The 17,863-nt window shown below is 44.7% G+C and overlaps 1 protein-coding gene across 2 annotated transcripts in view; it reads left to right on the forward strand.

The window, feature by feature from the left end:
• Positions 1–17,863, forward strand: part of LOC100983714 (putative uncharacterized protein encoded by LINC00299) — a 94,524-nt gene that overhangs the window by 60,170 nt on the left and 16,491 nt on the right. Inside the window, exons 4-5 of one of the 2 annotated variants that reach the window (XR_008624432.1) lie at positions 2,609–4,484; positions 6,547–6,715. Coding sequence is in view for 1 of the 2 variants with exons in the window: in XM_055108285.1 (XP_054964260.1) it covers positions 4,394–4,484; positions 16,132–16,255 (215 nt within the window). In the remaining variant the exon portion in view is untranslated. Of the gene's footprint in view, positions 1–2,608; positions 4,485–6,546; positions 6,716–16,131; positions 16,256–17,863 lie in introns of those variants that run through there. The other variant, XM_055108285.1, reaches the window with a different exon arrangement.

A 17,863-nucleotide genomic window follows, 5' to 3' on the forward strand; every position in this document is an offset into this window, starting at 1 on the left:
TGACACATTTTGCTTATACATTGTTGAGTAAAATGGTTTCTCTCCTACTACCTTGACCTTGATGGCTAGGTTCGAATTTGGAATTCAGACTCCTTGAGACTTCAGGCCAGCAGAAGGCCTTGGAGGAAGCTGCTTCCAGCCTCTGCTGCCCTCGGCCTCCCTTCCCCCTCTCACATCTCCTCTCCTCCCTCCCTGGACTTCACTCTTCCCTGCCAGGGTGCTCCACCCACAGGGGTGGGCCTTGGGCCTCCCCAGGCTCTGGGATGTCCAGGGGATCAGACTTGGGCCCTGGAAGTAGGTTTGGAGACATTTAGGCTAGGAATTCTGGGGGCTTGGGTACAAGGCGTGGATGGGATCAGGTCTCCCTGGGAAGGCTCGTGCCCTCCCCCATCGACTCTCCTGTCCCTCTCTTCATGATAGGAGTGCTGGACCCAGGACAGGGGCCCCCTGGTCCCATCAAAGGGCCGTGCTGGTTCAGGGAATACCCTTCCCCTTATGGGCTGTGACAAACAAAATCATCTTAAGGGGAAGCCCCTCGTCATGGGGCAGGAAGCAGGCTGCACAGGGCAATTTCTGCTTCCCTCTGATAGGAAGGGTTGGGCTGACACTGAGCTAGGGTGGCCACGCCTCGCCCTGACCTCAGGCCCATGGGCCCCGTGGATGAGCAGGGGCATGCAGGACAGGCCTGCAGGGCAGGGCAGGGCAGGGCAGGGCAGTAGGGTTTTCATCGGCAAAGCCCTGTGATCCTCACAGTAGCCCCAGGAGTTGGACCAGCCTGGACCCTTACCCCATTTTACAGGTGAGGAGACAGAGGTTCCAGAGGCTGGCAGGGCTTGGCTAGGATTGCTCTTGCAGAGAAGAGGTTCGAGGCCTCATCCAAAGGTGTGCAGCTCGTAGGAGGCCGGGCGGGTCATGAATTGGCAACTTCTCATTCCGAGTCCAGGAGCCTCTTCCTGACACCAGCCCTTGGGAAGAGTGGCCTTCCCCAGGCCAGTGGTCAGAATGGTTCCTGCCTGGCTCTGGGGGCGGCCTGGGCTCTGGTCTATCAGTCTTAAGAGTGGGGACAGCCATGTGTGCTGCCCTAGCTGGCCTGACTCTACGGCTTTGGGTGCCCAGGAAGCTCTGGTATTCTTGGATGGAGCCCCTCCAAGCCCCTAGACTTGTGAGTTAGCCCAGGACTGCAGCTTGGCAAGGCCTCCTGTGCCTGGCCCATGACTTCTCAGAGGGACTCCAGGTCCTGTTTAGGCACAATTTTAAGGCCCCTCTTGGGTCCTCGAGTTCTCTGGGCCTCACTTGTCTCCAGGAGCCTTGGGTTCTTACTTGTGAAGCACCCAGGTAGCTGCTACCCTCCTGCATCCGCGATCCCCTGGAGGTGACGACAGACTCCACATGGCCACTCTCATACTCTGGTGGCTGAGGCTGCACTAGACTTGGGGGGCCCCTGACCCCTGCCCCTCCAAGGCCAGGGTGAAATGCCTCAGAGGGGGATCTGTGTCCCCTGTAGCTACCTGGAGAAGCTAGATGACCCCCTGGGAAGTATGGGTGTCACTGCCTGTGGGGTGAGTGTGACTAACAGGAGGTGGGAGATGAGGGAGCTGGCAGACCACTTCCTCCCTTGGCCTCCTGGGCAGGCTCTAGGGCAGGTCTCTGTGCAGCCTGTTTCCAGGGGCCCCACGTGGCCCAGGGACCCTTAAATCTCTTGGTGGCTTGGGAAGCAACGACCACGTGTTTACACACCCACCTTGTGCTTGCTTTCAATCCTTCCCTTTCCTCTCATTGTTTCTGCCCAGGGATTGGATCTTTCAATAAAACGTTAGCATCTAAGTCAGCCTCAGTTTCTGCTTGGTGGGGAATCTGGGCTAAGTCAAGTCTGCAGGTAGCTGCAGCCACCTGGGTTTTCTCATTCTGCAGACAATTCTCCACTCTGCTTTTGCTCTGGCACTTTTTAATTTTTCCCAGCATTCATAAACATTTGTCAACTTTTCTTCTACTCTGACTTCCCTGGTGAAAAGCAACAACAGGGAGCCATGGAATGATAGATCCTCAAATGGAAACCCTGAGCCTCACCAGCTTCCGTGGAGGGGGTGGATATGTCCTGGTCCTCGGGAGAATGGCCTCTGTTGGATGATTGTCTGTGTTTCAATCCCAGTACTTACTGTGTGACCTTGGGGAAGCTACTTAATCCTTCTGGGCTTTACAGTCGTCTTCTGGAAAATGCAGACATTGACAATGTTTGTGTCATGGGATTGTCGAGCAGAGTAAATGAAATAAGAGTAAATGAGAGAAGATAGCCAAACACACAGTAAGTGTGTGATAAACGTCAGTTATCACTTGGAGCTACTCAGTGGAAGTCTACCCTCCTTGACTTAATTTCTCTTGAAATAGTTAATAATTGTTACCATTTGTTAACTTCCATGTGCCCATAACTTTGCCCAAGCTTTTTCACTTGACTCTTTGGCATTTAACAGTGAGGAGACTGAGGCTTAAGGTCCCCTGGATGGTGAATGACTTGAGTTGGAAGCTGTACGCAGGTTTGCCTGATGCAGAAACCTATATTCCTTCCACTCCATGACGCTGAAACAGGTTTTCATTCTTCCCTTTCTCCCAGGAACACCAGCCCCATCTTTTCACCATGGAGCTTCCAGAGCTGACTTTGAAGTATAAAGAGAAAGACCGGATGTTGGGCCACAGTAGAGGGCTTCCACCAAAGGAGGGGTTTGGGGGCAAAGCAAGCAAAGAGGCAAGCTCCAGGCAGGGGCTGCCAGCAAGCAGGCTTCTCTCGATGGGTACAACAGTGCTGTAAAGCTGACAAACAGAGTTTGGCTTCACTTGAAGGTGTGAAAAGAACAGCCTGACTCTGAGAGGCAAGTCCACCGAGCCCAGGACTCTAGGGCACCTGGTTGTCACCATTGCCTGCAATGCCGCAGCCACTTCCCAAGTCAGGAGGGCAGCTGAAGTCCTGCACTGGGGACAGTTGGGTCAGCTGTGTCTGTTAGACATCCCCCGATGACACAGAATGCCTCTCTCCTCTGAGAGCAGGACAGTGTGTTTAGACAGTCCCTGGTAAATGTGAGCAGCCATGAGAAAGGCAGCCTTAAGTGGGTCAAATTAACCTCTTCTATGGATACGGAGTTGAGCTCCATCATTCACTCCCCACGAGAGAAAGATTGCTGTGGCCTTACGCAGTGGAAGCAGAACTGTTATTATTATTTTTAAGTTGATGCAAAAAAGGACTTCTTTCTCCACTTTGAATATGTTGTCATCTTGGGTGAGGCATGAGGACCATGTAAGGTGGTGACAAGCACTGTTGGCTTTTTTGGGAGAGCATTGGCTGACTCCATCCACTACTCTGGGGTGACAAGACGGGAAAAACCACGGTTTACCAGGCAGGTGTTGGGATTAAGATACACTTTCATTTTCAAAGCACTTTGCAGTCATTAACTAAGTGCTCACCCCTAATTCTCTTCTAGGTTGAGCTTGGCCATGGTCTCCCCATGCTGTCTCCCTTGCCTCTTTGAGTCTCAAGGAACATGCTGTCACTGGCAGATATAAGAACATCTTGTGCTTTATATATATTTTTAAACCTTACTGGGTTGCTTGTCTAACTCACCCCTCCAGTAGCTTAGTGAGATTAATGCCTCTTTCTAAACTGTGATAACCAAGAGATACTTTCCAGCAGATGCGAATGGGGCTTTAAGTGCTGCGAGGCAGGATGACAAGATCTTGGGTGAGTTTCAGGTATTACAAAGAACCTTTTGATTTCCTTTTTAGAGGAAATGTAGAAGGGCTTTATCAGCGTAGGTAACACTATAGAGCTGAGTGAAATGTAAATGAAATTCCCAGTTTTCATTTTCCCGCTTCATTTGATATTTGTGGGTTTTAGAAGTAGGACCAGCTGGATTCATCTGCAGAAAAAGCCATGTGGCTGCGGAGCTCCTTCCGTTGTTAAGAAGTGTGCCTTTGGGCTAAGGGGAAATGTTCTGAAGGCAGATCTGGATGTGAATTTTGGTTGAGATATTTATTAACCATGGGACCCTAGGCAAGCTAGTTTCTGAGCTTTGATTTCCTCATCTGTAAAAGGAGGATAATAATGGATACCTCAAAGAGTTATAAAGATCAGAAGTAAAATACATGCAAAGAAGTAGAGAGGGCTGTTTCAAGTTGCTTACTTTTACTTTAACATACAGCTGGTGGGCCAGGAGAGAGTGAAAACAAAGCCACTGGATAGTGAGAGGATAGAGGGTGCTCCACGGATGCGAACTGCATCTGTATGTTTACATAGAAGGGAGAGCGAAGGAGCAAATGTGGGCAACTGTCAGTGACACATCATTACCCCAACAGCCAGAAACAAGATAAGCGCCTTGCAGGGGCCCTTAACTGACTGCTGGGTTCGATGGTTCAAAGAGAAAAAGCACGTGATGACTTTGAAGGAGGCTGCCTGGCTGAGCTGATCGGATCACCTAGAGACTGGAAATGCTTTCTGGGTAAGTATATACATCTCTACTACCCGTCTCCCAACCCAGAACTGAGCATCGCAGATGAAAGATACTTGCCTGTTGGTTTTTTTTCTTAGCTGATTGTTTCACTCTCTGTAAAGTTTAACTAAAGTGAGGACATGGGACTGTGGTAGAGAGCTGCCAGTGTCATTCTTGCTCTTCCGAAGTGTGGTCCTGCAGCCACTGGGTTTGAGCTTTCGCATATGCAGGTGGGGGTTTGATTGGGTGATGCTTTGAGTGTCTTTCTGCTCTAGGAGTCGACTTGTCTATGATCCTTGGGCTGTCTCTCACTTCACTGACACCGACTTACCTAAATCCTGCCATTCAAATGCATCCATTTTAAACCTTGTTACTAAACAATCGCCAAAGTGAAGGAATTAGCATCAATTCACACACAAATTCGAAAAATATAAATAAATCTGAAAAAATTGGAAGGGAAGAATTCATTCATCTTTTCTCGAATAGCCTTAGAGATGAAGTAAGGGATTCCTAGTTTTCTTATGCTGGGTTCAGAACTTGGCTAATATCAAACACATACAATATTTGATGAAACAAATGAAGATTTCCATTTTCCTGCAGCTGAAGATAAGAATAGCTATTTCAGAGTTGGCACAGACTTATCATAAGCGGGATCATGGATCTTTTAAAATTTGGGATAGATTTCAAACAATAAAAATCCTAAAAATTCAAGATAAAATTCCCTTAAATTTGCTCATGGCTTTCAACTCTTATAGTACTTTCACAAAGATGATCTTACTGCATTCTCTCTTTTATAATCTCTTCCACTTACCTCATGAGGTTAACAGACTGGGAGTTATACCCATTTTATAGAATGTGGGTACCTGTAGTTAAAAAACAAAACAAAACAAAAAACACATGTCAATTTTATTCCCTGTTTTGTTTGTAGTGGTTAGCATAATAAACATGAACGAACATGACAATAACTTTAAAAAATGTATGTGAGTGACTGACTTATCAAATGAATGAATTAAAAAACTGAAGTACACACAAAAAGTTAAGTGATATACCCAATATCATTTTGTATAAGTGCCAAGATTTTAATGAAAGAGACAAAAATGCTGTCTTCTGAAATCAAAGCTCAGAAGATTCCATGATCCTATTGCAACAGTTGTCAGTTTAACGGAACAGTTAAAGAGTTCTGCCATTGTATGAGTCTACTATTGCCCCGAGAATGCTGTGTAACAAAAAAGTTTGGATTCTCAGTGTCTTGTAATGAATATTTGTGTTTCTTAGCTAGCCGTGTGTCTGTGGTTTGGCTGAGGTTCTGCTAATCTTATTGGGCTTGGGCAGGCTTTGTTCCAAGCTCTGTTCAGGCTCAGGGTTGCTCCAGGGGGCTTATTCTGGGGCCCACACTAAAGGGGAAGGGGCTCTCTGGGTCATGTTCTTCTCATGCTGGATTACAGGAGTGCAAGAGGACAAACCAGCCATGACAGCACATTTAAAACCTTTGCTCCTATCAGGTTTGCTTACATTTCCTTGGCCAAAACAAGACACTGGCCAATCCCCTCAATAGTCAGTGGGGCAGCAAAGTGTGCTCTATTCCAATGAGAGAGGGAGGGACTGTTTGATAGATAATAATTCAATGTATCACTACTAGCCTGAAGGGAAGAAATTTAATTGACAAATTCTCAAGCTGTCTGTCAGCTTTGTGATTCTTTAGTTCTTGTATAACACGTTAAAGGGAGCTTAGTCCTTTGTCAGTGGAAACTGTCTAGTCATACCCTGATCAGAATTCAAGGCCAAGCAGGGACCATTGTTTGAGCTGTGGATTCTGCCGTTTGGTATTCACATGTCCCTAATCATCTTGGAAAGTATAATGTTTTCTAACAGCTGTAAAGACAAGAGATTCTAACATTACAAACTATACATAATATCCATGAAATTACATTGAATAATGTAATGATGTGTTACACTGTCATTAACACATTATGAATACCTAATTTGAGAGGTTAATGAAATTGACAAACATATGAACACTGTGGGTATCATCAATACCACTTAATGACAAACCTCTCGTTTTCATTTACAGAATCATCTGAAATGAGAAGATTCCATCTTTCTAGCTGCATTTTCTTGGTCATAAATTAAGAAGGGTCTGCACAATATGTTTTGATTTAATGTGGAGTGCGAGGTTAGAAAGTATTTTACATTGCAGGTTTATGTGGTAATAATATTTAGAATAAATAAATTTGTGATTATTTGACATGACCATTTGTAGTTTTTTCTGAAAAGGATTGAACTTGCTAAGGGTAAATATATTTTAGATGGACAGATTGAAGAAGAAAGTGTCAGGACCAAGGAAAACTGCCCAGGGGAAAATAATTCTCAACAGTATGTTGTATTCCTAGTGAAGGAGCCCCCATCCAGTCTGGACTCAACAGTCTGTAGTTTTTCATCTTAAAACTGGGAAGAATGATATGAGGAGGGTGTTTTCTTACTCTCCACATCACTGGTTAAGTTTTTTGTTTAATCAATTGTATTTTAAAGCAGTTCAACCTGTCTTAATAGATAAATGAATATCAGTAAAACTCAACCATATTAGAAGGGGCCCATGTTATTTTCATCTCCAAGGAGGGGCCCATGTTATTTTCATCTCCAATGTAATATTCCTAAAAGAATGGATATAATCTATGTCAACATTTTCATATAAAGTAAAAAATGTGAATACATTTTTTCTTGAGTGTTAATGTTTTCTGTCCATAAATGATAATAATAATAATAATAATAATACAGAAATAATAACAGGGAGGCCTTTTATATTACAGAAAGCACATTATATACATGATCAGATTTGACCTTTTTAGAAATGCAGTGGAGTTACAGAGAAGATGTTGTGATTCCATTTTGCCAATGATGAAATGAGGTCTGGAGAGGCAAAGCGACTTGGTCAAGGTATAATGGCCCCGAAGTGGCAAGGTCATGATGTGGTAATTCTGTGCTTTTCTCATTATGCTCCACAGCTTCTCCACCACCAGCCTTCCAGAAGTCATGGCTTTCCGTTAGCCATTTCTAGTGACATATCATCCTCATTAAAAATGATTATCTTTTCTGATTATTAAAATAACAAGTAGTCATTGTAGAAAATTTGAAAATATAGAATAGTGTAAGGAAGAAAATAATAACCGCCCTACTTCTGGAATTTAACTGTGCAGAAATAACACACTAACTTTTAACTCTTTTCTCTGTGTGTGTGTGTGTGTGTGTGTGTGCGTGTGCCCCATATACATACTTATCATGTGTTCTGGGCACTTTGCACATATTCAATCAATGCTGTGAAGGCGATACTATTATTATTTCTATTTTATGGATGAAAAGACTTGAGGCTCAGAAAGTCTATGTAACTTGCCCAGGGTACTGTGAGTAGGTCTTTCTTCATGTAAAATATGATTAAGCCTTTCCATGGACTCCGAATGTAAGTGCACATGTGTTCTGTTTAAAACTTTTAAAGTAAACAAGGTGTAATTCCCTCTGGGTTTTATTATAAAAGAAGTTTCTCATCTTTGGCAGCTTCAGACCTCCAAAGATGACTTCACTTCCCCACTCGAGGATTAAAAGAAAGTCATATGCTTCTGTGTGAGGCTACCATAATTGGCCTCTGCTCCACTCCCAGGGGCAAGCGCTGTACCAGGATAAGTCTGTGATGAACTATGCAGTGTTAATGAGGACAAATAGACCAATGCTGAGGGATTTCTGAAGGCACAGCCTTCATCAAATGGATAATGGAGAAGAGAGATCCCAAGTCAGTGCTGGAAATCACTTGGAAATTTTAGAATCTTGTCCCATTTTTCAAATCACCTTACTTGGTGGTCTTTTAGAGCCCTATCTTGCGAATTTTCATCTCCATGCAAATCTCATGGAGATCTTATTAAAATACAGGTTCTGACTCATCGGTTTGGGTGGAACCTACTGGGTTGTGAGTTTCTAACTAACTGGCCGGTGGGGTTGACACTGCCAGTCTGTGGGCTATTTCTTTGAGAAGCAAGAGTCTGAATCACCCCCTCTTGGAATAGTAGAAATACCATTGCTTGGCTGCCACTGCAGCCATTTGGAAACTTTAAGTAAATTATGCTTGCCACAGAACTCTTTCATTAAATGAAATCTCAAGTGGTACCTGGGTGTGAAGATGAGTCCTTTGGTTGGGGACTTGCCTTGCACCTGTGTTTGCATAGCAAGAATCTTGTTTCTAATTTGTGGATGTGTTCATTTGTGGTGATTGGGTAGGAGATTGTGTAAGTCCAGAGAAGGTAGGGCTAAAGGTCACCTTGAAGCCCTACTGTGACCCTCTGCTCTATCACTGCCTTCATGGAATCCCAAGACAGAAAGAAGAGCTGGTCCGTTTGAGGAATAATTGGGAGCCCCAAGATCTGCCACTGTGCCCACCTCTCATTTTCCCACCCACAGAAATGGTCCCTGATGTATTCCATGGAAGGAGAGGTGCTGGTGGGTCAACCTGATGCCTCCTGGGTTTTAGCTCAGCTTCGCCCCATGTTATCTGTGTGACCTTGGTCAAGTGATGGAATTATTCATGGGATTCCAGAGAAAGTTAAAAAGATAAGGTGTCTAAAACACTCAACAGACTGGCTGGTCCATATTAAGTACTCAATACATGTGAACTACTATCATGGCTGTTAGGATCATTATTATTACTGCTGTTGTTAGTTTGGGGTCTCTGTGGGCCACTGTTTGAAAGCCTTCAGTGTAGGAGCAAGAATGCAAGATGCTTAATCAGAGGACCTGGGCTCAAGTACCAGTAGCTTGGGCAAGTAGCTCATGTGAGGTTGCAGAGCCCTAGTTCTTGTATCTATAAAATGGGGATAATAGCAGCTACACTGAGAATTGTTGAAGGATTAGATGAGGTAATAGAGGTGAAAAGCCCATCAAAAGAAATAATGTATCCTCCTAGTCAGTTGTTAGTTTCTAAATAGATGAATTCCTAAAGATTCACCATTTACTCTGAAATATTAAACTTTGTATTGGTGCCCAATTTATGCATCATGTTGATGAGCTCATTTTGAATGACACATAGATCTATTTCCCAGAATGATTGCAACATCTTTCAGGAACCTTTAAAGGTAGATTTTAGCAACTTAAGGAATGATTCAGTCTCCACTATGTAAGCCTGGAGACAGGTATATGCTTGGGCAGGTTCATGGAGGGGTTTGGCTTTTCATGTGATGAACGTGGCTATCTCCACCACTCTATGTCCCTCTGGCTGGCTACCTCATGGAGAATCTCTCAGTAACTAAAGCAGCCTTTCTTCTATTCTCTGGTCTTGAATTTTTTCTACTCACAGGCTTTGTCATTTTAATATTGTCTCCTCCTTTCTAATGTTTTCAAAAACTCTTCCAGCTCATTAAGGAAAGGAAGTTTCTACCACAGAAAACCTGGGGCGAAGAGGCAGGTGTGGACTGTCAGTCTTTGATTGGCAGTAGGAAATCAGAATGTCAGAAAATGCAGAATTTTAGAATCTAAGAATTCTGGGAAAATCAGGACACTCTTTTGTGAAAATCTTCATTGCCACCCCCAAAAATATTTCAGCATAGTGCATAGAATTAGGTGTTTTACAGAGTAGGTTAAAAACAGTCTTTAATGTTTTTGGAGAGCGTTTTTAGTCTACAGAAGCAGCCAAACCCTTTTATTCAACACAGTCTCAAAGATAAACCAAATATGATAAATTAATCAGAGACTTTTGCTCTGGCTGAGGTTGAGGGGAAGGGGAATGCTTGAAAAGGATGCTTGATGCCCCAAGCCTGTCCCTGAGAGGAACCCCCAGAGCTCTGCGTGCTTCAGTTGAGTAGTGGGACTGAAGACTGCAGATTTCCAAGCAAACAGCAGTGAGTGATGATATGTGAGGCTGTTGTAGACTAGTAGCTTCTAGAATGCACCTTGAATTGATACTATTCTTGTCCTAAATCAGCACCCACCCTGCAGGTCCAAGCAGGTCCAGCAGGCAGCCCTGAGTCTTTTTTTTTTTTTTTTTTTTTTTGAGACAGAGTCTTGCTCTGTTGCCTGGGCTGGATTGCAGTGGCAGATCATGGCTCACGATAACCTCTACCTCTTGGGCTCAAGTGATCCTCCCTCCTCAGTCTCCTGACTAGCTGGGACTACAGGTATGCACCGCCGTGCCTGGCTAATTATTATATTTTTGGTAGAAAAAGGGTTTCACCATGTTGCCCAGGCTGGTCTCGAACTCCTGGGCTCAAGTGATCCACCCACTTCAGCCTCTCAAAGTGCTGGGATTACAGGCTTGAGCTACCGTGCCTGGCCTGCTCTGAGTCTTTGGAGACAGTCTTATCTGCATTCATTCCTTCTGGTCAAGGTCTCTCTTCCTGACTTGCATTTCTGTAGCTTCTTTTCATTCCTGACTGTGTCCCAACTGCATATCATCATGGATTGAACAGTCTCATCTCTGATCTAGGAAGATATTCCTTTTAATTTATTCCCATTTTTGGTATCAGTAAACTCCACTCTTCTTTGCCCTAGGTTCTGTTAGGTGACTGGGTGTGCACAATGAGAACTCTTAAGAACACCAGGTCAGGAGACTGATCCCAATTCTGAGCCTTACAGAATCTGGAGGTAGAAGAGATAAGATGTCAGAACTGCTTTACAACATTCCAGGAAAATGTTCTAACTCCTGCGTGAAAGCTTCAGTGATGGGAAGCTCACTGCTCATGCAGCCATCTGCCCTTCTCATGATGGTCTCTTGTTGTTCGGGCCACACATTTCCTCCTGTCCTTCGGGCTCTCAAAGTCCTCTTCATAGCCAATGTCCAGTGACGTCACCCCTCTTGGCCTCACTGTCTTCATTGATCACGTGGTGAAAGGAGCACTGGGTTAATTAGCATGTGTGAAACACCCTGAATGCCATCAGACCCCCAGCTCATTCTCGTTAGTGTCAGTCAGGTTGCTGCTGTGGTTGTTGCTATTAGGATAATTGTCACGGCCTCTCTTTCACCTTCTGCCTGGCTCCTTTGGCACCACTTGGCTTCATTATACCACTTGCTGGTTCTCAGACACACCATGCACCCACACAGCACCCCGGTCCTACAGTGGCTCCTTTACAGGATGCCCAGGGCACCCTCCTTCCCAGCATTCCTGCCGTCACCATGTTCCCTCTCTTCTGAAAACCTTGACTCACCCTCTGGAGCTCAGCTACAACCCAAGTTCCCCAGGACACCCCTAACCTCATGTGGGAGCCTGATGCCTGGGGCGCAGGGCCAGCTTCTGCTACTAGCAACCCTCTGATATTGAAAAATGTACTCACCTTCCCTAAGCCTCCATGTTCTTATTCTTAAAACAGAGATAATGCATTTATTGCAGGTTGTTGTAAATATTAAATGAAATGAGATATTTAAGTTGTGTGTTGGATAACACATCAGCCATTCCCTCTTTCAAACACATTTTTCTACCTGATCCTCACAGCCGCGTGGGAGGCAGGAATCTTTTCTTTGCAGGTGGAAACACTCAGCTTTGGGAGTGGCAGGTCCAAGGCTACCCAGTTCCTGAGGGCTTCATTCAAACTTGAACCTAGGACTTCGGAATTTACAACTTTTGTGTTACCCACTGAAAATTTGCAAAATTATTGCTGATGGATCTAGTAGGGTCTCAAAAAAAATCCTCAAATTAAATCAATTAGATCAAACAGAACTCTGTGATATTCTGATTTTTAATTCTTATTTATTTATTTGCATTTATGTTGGGTTTCGATTGCAAGATTCTCTGGAGAAAGCAACTATGATTTTATTATGAAGTGATATGGTTTGGCTCTGTGTCCCCACCCAAATCTCATCCGGAATTGTAATCCCCACATGTCAAGGGAGGGGCCTGGTGGGAGGTGATTGAATCATGTGGGCAGTTTCCTCTGTGCTGTTCTTGTAGTGAGGGAGTTCTCACAAGATCTGATGGTTTTAAAGTGTCAGTTTCCCCTGCTCATTCCCTCTCTTGCCTGCTGCCATGTAAGACTTGCCTTGCTCCCCCTTCTGCCATGATGGTAAGTTTCCTGAGGTCTCCCCAGCCAAGTGGAACTGTGAATTAATGAAACCTCTTTTGTTTATAAATTACCCACTCTCAGGCATTTCTTTATAGCAGTGTGAAAATGGACTAATGCATGAAGGAATAGATGTATATAGAACAGAAGTTGCTTTCTTGTTGCTGGGCACCAAAATGGATTTTCTAGGATGTTTGGCTTTTGGGGGGGCCTGAGAGCCCCCCAAAACAGGCATTTAAAAGCTTAAAAGCAAAGTAGCCTCTTCTGACATAGCTATGATGGTTTCTGTCACCCAGGATCTGTGCATGGGAATAACAATACATAGCTCACATTGAAAAAGTGCTTGAGGGTTCACAGAATGTTTTTTCAGCCCTACACTTTAGTTGATGCAAGCCAGCCAGCAGCCCTGTGTGAGTGTGAGACTTACTACCTCCAGCCCAGCCTTCCCATGCTGGCTGTCCTGCTAAGCCCAGTGGGTGTGGCCTGTGCCTGGGTCTGCTGCTGTTCCTCACCCCTCACTTCTGAAGCCACATCAAGCGTGCTTCTGTCTTGAAGACTGCGGATCTGCCTTGAACAGGAGCCAGCTCTCATCGCGTCATTCCTGACAGATTTCTTAATTAATCTGCTCAGATTGTCAATAATGTAATTCACTGTTGATTTAGAAACTAGTTATATGAGGACTGCTAGGGCCATTGTGGGAAAACATCTGAATAATTCAGCTAATAGATGGGAAACTCACCCAGATTGTCAGGGCACAGGGAGGGAGCAGCTAATTCGAACGGGATGAGCTCAAGTAGGGTGATTCCAGCAAATTCCAGGGAGCAGGGAGAGGTTGTCATATTGCTAGGGGCAGCAGCTGCCTGGTTTAATTATTGTCATTTTGGTTTTTGGAAAAAAGCACATGGGCCCACACTTGCAGGCAGAGGCCATTAACACACTCTTGAAAAAGAGTGGAATTTCAGTGTAAAGTACATGATGTGGCTGATTCTACCTCCGAGCTGTGCTCACATGTTAGTGGGGCTTATTCTAGGCATATCATATTTATAATTTCAAATAATATGACTATAATTTGAAATTTGTGAGTTTAGTAATAAGTAACATCAGAGAAATATCAAAATGACCTTTCCCCCACTGGGAGATTCATAGTTGTTTGGGTTTTTCCCAGGATTGTGTAGATGTCTTGAGATTACGGTAATCATATCATCCTTTTTATACTTGGGGCCATGGTAGAAAATGCAGTTTATAGATGGGTGAGTCTAATGATGTGAAGAGTCTTACATAAACATAAAAACTCAATTCTATTTAGTTATATACTTAACATTTTGTTTTTATTGGAAATAATAAAATTATATGGAGTTGAGCTATTATACTAAATTTTTTGCTATGGTGGCTAGAGTTTTCACAACCCTTAAGTGCAGATAAGTTAGTGCTTAGATGTAAATGTTAAGAATCATGGTACTTTGGGAGGAAATGTTAATTTGGTTGCATTTATCTGCAGCGTCACATGCTTTTCTTCTGTTTCTCTATCTTTCCTTCTCCATCTTCCAACATCCTCACATGCACAAGAGCACATGTATGCACACACACACACGCACACGCATTGCCCTGTTCGCCACCTCTCTCCCAAATTTCTATCCTGAAGACCTTCAAAAAGAAAAAGACTAGCCATATCCAATTCCAATATTTTGACCCTGGTACAATTCCAGCACAGGAGAGTCGTCCTGCTTGAGGCGTCTTGCCTTATCTCTTAACCACATAATGGCTGATTTTATGTCTGAACTAGATTGGAAACGTTAGGGGACAGAATTGGCTTTTGGAAGCTTAGCAAACAGAGCTTCAGCAAATAATTTGTGAGTGAATCAGTGAAAGAATCACAAATGCACTGTCTGTGAATGAGCTCCGGGTTTCAGATGAATGTGCCGCTATGGACCCTAGAGTGACATGGGCATGGCAGCACTGAGGATCAGGTGCGGGTGCACATCACAGAACACCTCACGAGCAGAGGCTCTGATGACACAAAGGCTAGTTCACTCTCTCTGTGCAAGCTGTGGATGGCTGGGTGACCGTGGCATGGTCACCCCCACTCAGGCCCCTCCTGTCTTATTCTTCAACTATCTTAGCTCATGGCTTGCTTATATCTCAAGGTTATCTCATGGTCAAGATATTTGTGGGTGTTCTAGATATCACATCCATATTTCAGAGAGCAGAAAAGAGGAAGAGGGAAAAGAGTGCCACTCCCTTCCCTTCTGCTTTCATGAGGCAGCCTTTCTGAAAGCCCCCCCGCCTTGCCATTTCACCCCCACATATACATTTCATCTTGCACAGCCTTTGCCAGAGCTCAGATGGCCACATCCAGCCGGAGAGAGGGTGGTAAATGTAGTCTTTCCAGTGGAACATCCGTAACATTGAATAACATATGCCATGTTCTAGGGAGGCAGAGGGACTGGCTATTTGAAGATATTTTGCAGGATATGTCATAATACATAACCTATTCCTAGCAATAGTACATGCTTTAAAACAAGCAATTATGATAGCTTTAATGAAACCACAGATAAATAATTCCCATATTTTATAGAGTGCTCAGGTATTTTGAATTGAGAAAATGATTTGAAAAAAAGTATTGTGTACTGATGCCCTAGACTAGAGAGCATCTATCTGTCACTGTCCCTGTATAAATTCTCAGCTGTACTCAGGAAGACTAAGTGGTGATAAATGCCTCAGTTGTGGGCTGGTACTGTGGCAGGTCCCTGAGTTTTCTAACATTGGCTATTGGGTTAATGGTTTGTCTTTTATTGAGCAATAGTTTGTTGTGATTTAAGGGTGCCATGCTTACATTCTCTTATCATGTATTCCCTGGGAATCTAATTGGTAAATAATTACTTGACAGAAACTGAACTGGCTGGAAAATTCTGAGTATGCAGAGGCAGAGGCAGGCCCCTGGGAGGGGACTTCAGCTGAAAGGCTGAGCACCTGAATGGTCTGACCACAATTTCTCATCTCAGCAGTTAGCAGCTAATAAGGTCCCCTGTTAAAAAAAACAAAAAAACCAAATTCTCAGGCTCCAGAAACAATGGACACGCTTAGCTGGTCATTAGCAGCCGTGGCTAGAGCAGCTGGCTTAGGTGGAGTGCTGATGAAATGATTTTCCCTTTCACCTCTTCACACCAGAGAATGTGGGGAGGACAGTGTTGTTCTGTCTGTATACAGAGCCAGGGGGTCTAGGGCAAGAGGGTTGCTATGGACTGAATGTCTGTGTCTCTGCAATTCCTATGCTAAAGCCCTAACCGCCTGTGTGGCTGTATTTGGAGATGGGGCCTCTAAGGAAGTAATTAAGGTTAAATGAGTCATAAGGGTGGGGCCTTGACTTAATCGGATTTGTGTCTTTACAAGAAGAGATAGCAGAGAGCTCCCTGCCTCTCAGTTTAGGTGCACATTTCTGGCCATGTGGAGACATAGCCAGCGGGTGGCCGTCACCAGAAACCAAACCTGCTGGACTTTGACTTTGGACTTCCAACCTCCAAAACTGTGAGGAATAGGTTTCTGGCCTCCTCACCTGCTCTCTGTCAGCAGGCGGGCCCACGTCTTCTGCCTTCCATGGGCCACTCATTCTCTGAATTTTCCATTTCAGCAGTGCCTGAGCCTCTACTGGGTGTTCAACACTGGCTGCATTTATGGAGACCACAGACAAAAGATGGAAACAGCCTCCACCGGCATGGGGATCAGGCATGGGGCAAACACAGGAGACAAAACAGGTATTAGTTAACTTGTATTTAACACTGACAATACACCCATGTTCAAGGCACTCAATCCACATGAAATCATTCAAGGCTCAAAATAACCCTCCGAGGGAGGAGGGAGTGGCTGCTGCTGTCCTCATTCTACAGGGAAAGAAAGAGGCTTAGGGGTGTGATGTGGCTTTTCAGAGGACACAAAGCCAGTGAATGGCAGAGCCAGGGGTCACACCTGGACTGTCTGCATCAGGACCCGCACTGAGCCAGGTGCCATAAAACCATCTCACCAACATGTAGCTGACAGGCGCTTCTGTGGCTAGAGCCCAGGACCCCACCAGCACACAGAGGAGGCACCACCTCTGATCTCAGGGGCCAACGAATATCTCCCAGGGGAAGTCAAATCTAAGTGAAGATCTGAAAGGACAGGCAGGAGCTTGCCTCTCATAAAGAATGAGAGAAGGGGCTTCCAGACATCTGGGGCAGGGGAGTCCTGGGGTCCTGTGAATGCAGAGAGCAGGAGGTGGGGCTGGGAGGACTCAGGGCATGGGCAGGGTCCACACCACGGGGAGAATGAAAAATCACAGAGAACCATCACAGGGTTCAATCAGGGGAATGGCGGGGTCACATTTGCCTTTTAGAAAGATTCCCACAGCTACCCTGTGGAGAATGGGTTGGAAGCAGGGTACAATGGGAGGAGTAGCCACTGCTTTTGAGGCAGGGAGACCGAGCAGAAGGATAGAGTCGCATTCCTGCAGATGCGATGGTAGCTCAAACCACAGCTGTAGAGGTGAGTGAAGAAATAGCCCGGAGTGTGAGAGCTGGCTTGTGTCAGTTTGTGAGAGCTGATTATTACACTTTGAGGAATCTGGGAAGCTGGTTATTAAACACAGCCATTATTAAACATTAAATTTTAAAAATTTACAACAAAACAAATGGTAGCAAAAACAAAGGTGATAAATACTCAAATTCATCACTTCCTAATGATTTTGCTATGATCTATTTTCCTGAAGGTATTCTATGCCCCTCCCGTCTGTAGGGTGACATACTATATCACGGTGGCCACTGCCTGTCTCTTCCCAACTCTGCATTCAGTGAAGTCACATTGGTCTCCATTGGTAACTTAAAATTTGCTATTCTTAGGTGGAAGTGTTTACAACAAGGAAATTGGCAAACATTGAAAATCAAGTTTTATTTTTTTCAACTGAGCACACCTCTGGATAAGCCACTGCATTCTAGAGATAGAGCACATGGAGGAACCCCATTTATCCTTCCAGGATCCATCCCAGAAGCCTCCTCTAGCCTCAGCCAATAGCCTCTCTGCCCTCCAGAGCCTCCTAACCTGTCCTGCACTTCCCTCTCATCACTGTGGCTGGTGTCAGCCTTTCCTTTCCTTCTGCAGAGTTCTTGATGGCAGGAACTGTGCCTCATTCATCTCTAGAATAGAGGTAGTGCGGATTTGGGGCTCCTTATGCCTCTTTGAAATGAGTGGGCAAGTGACCGAGGGAGTGAGATGGCTTTGCTTTTCGACCTTTGTCTCTGTTCTGCCTTTTTGGGAGCCCTCTCTCACTTACTGGCTAGGACACTTAGATCATGATAAACCCTGAGCTGCTTTCGGCCTCTGAAGCAGCC

The sequence above is a fragment of the Pan paniscus genome, chromosome 12, assembly GCF_029289425.2.
Source record: "Pan paniscus chromosome 12, NHGRI_mPanPan1-v2.0_pri, whole genome shotgun sequence".
NCBI lineage: Eukaryota > Metazoa > Chordata > Mammalia > Primates > Hominidae > Pan > Pan paniscus.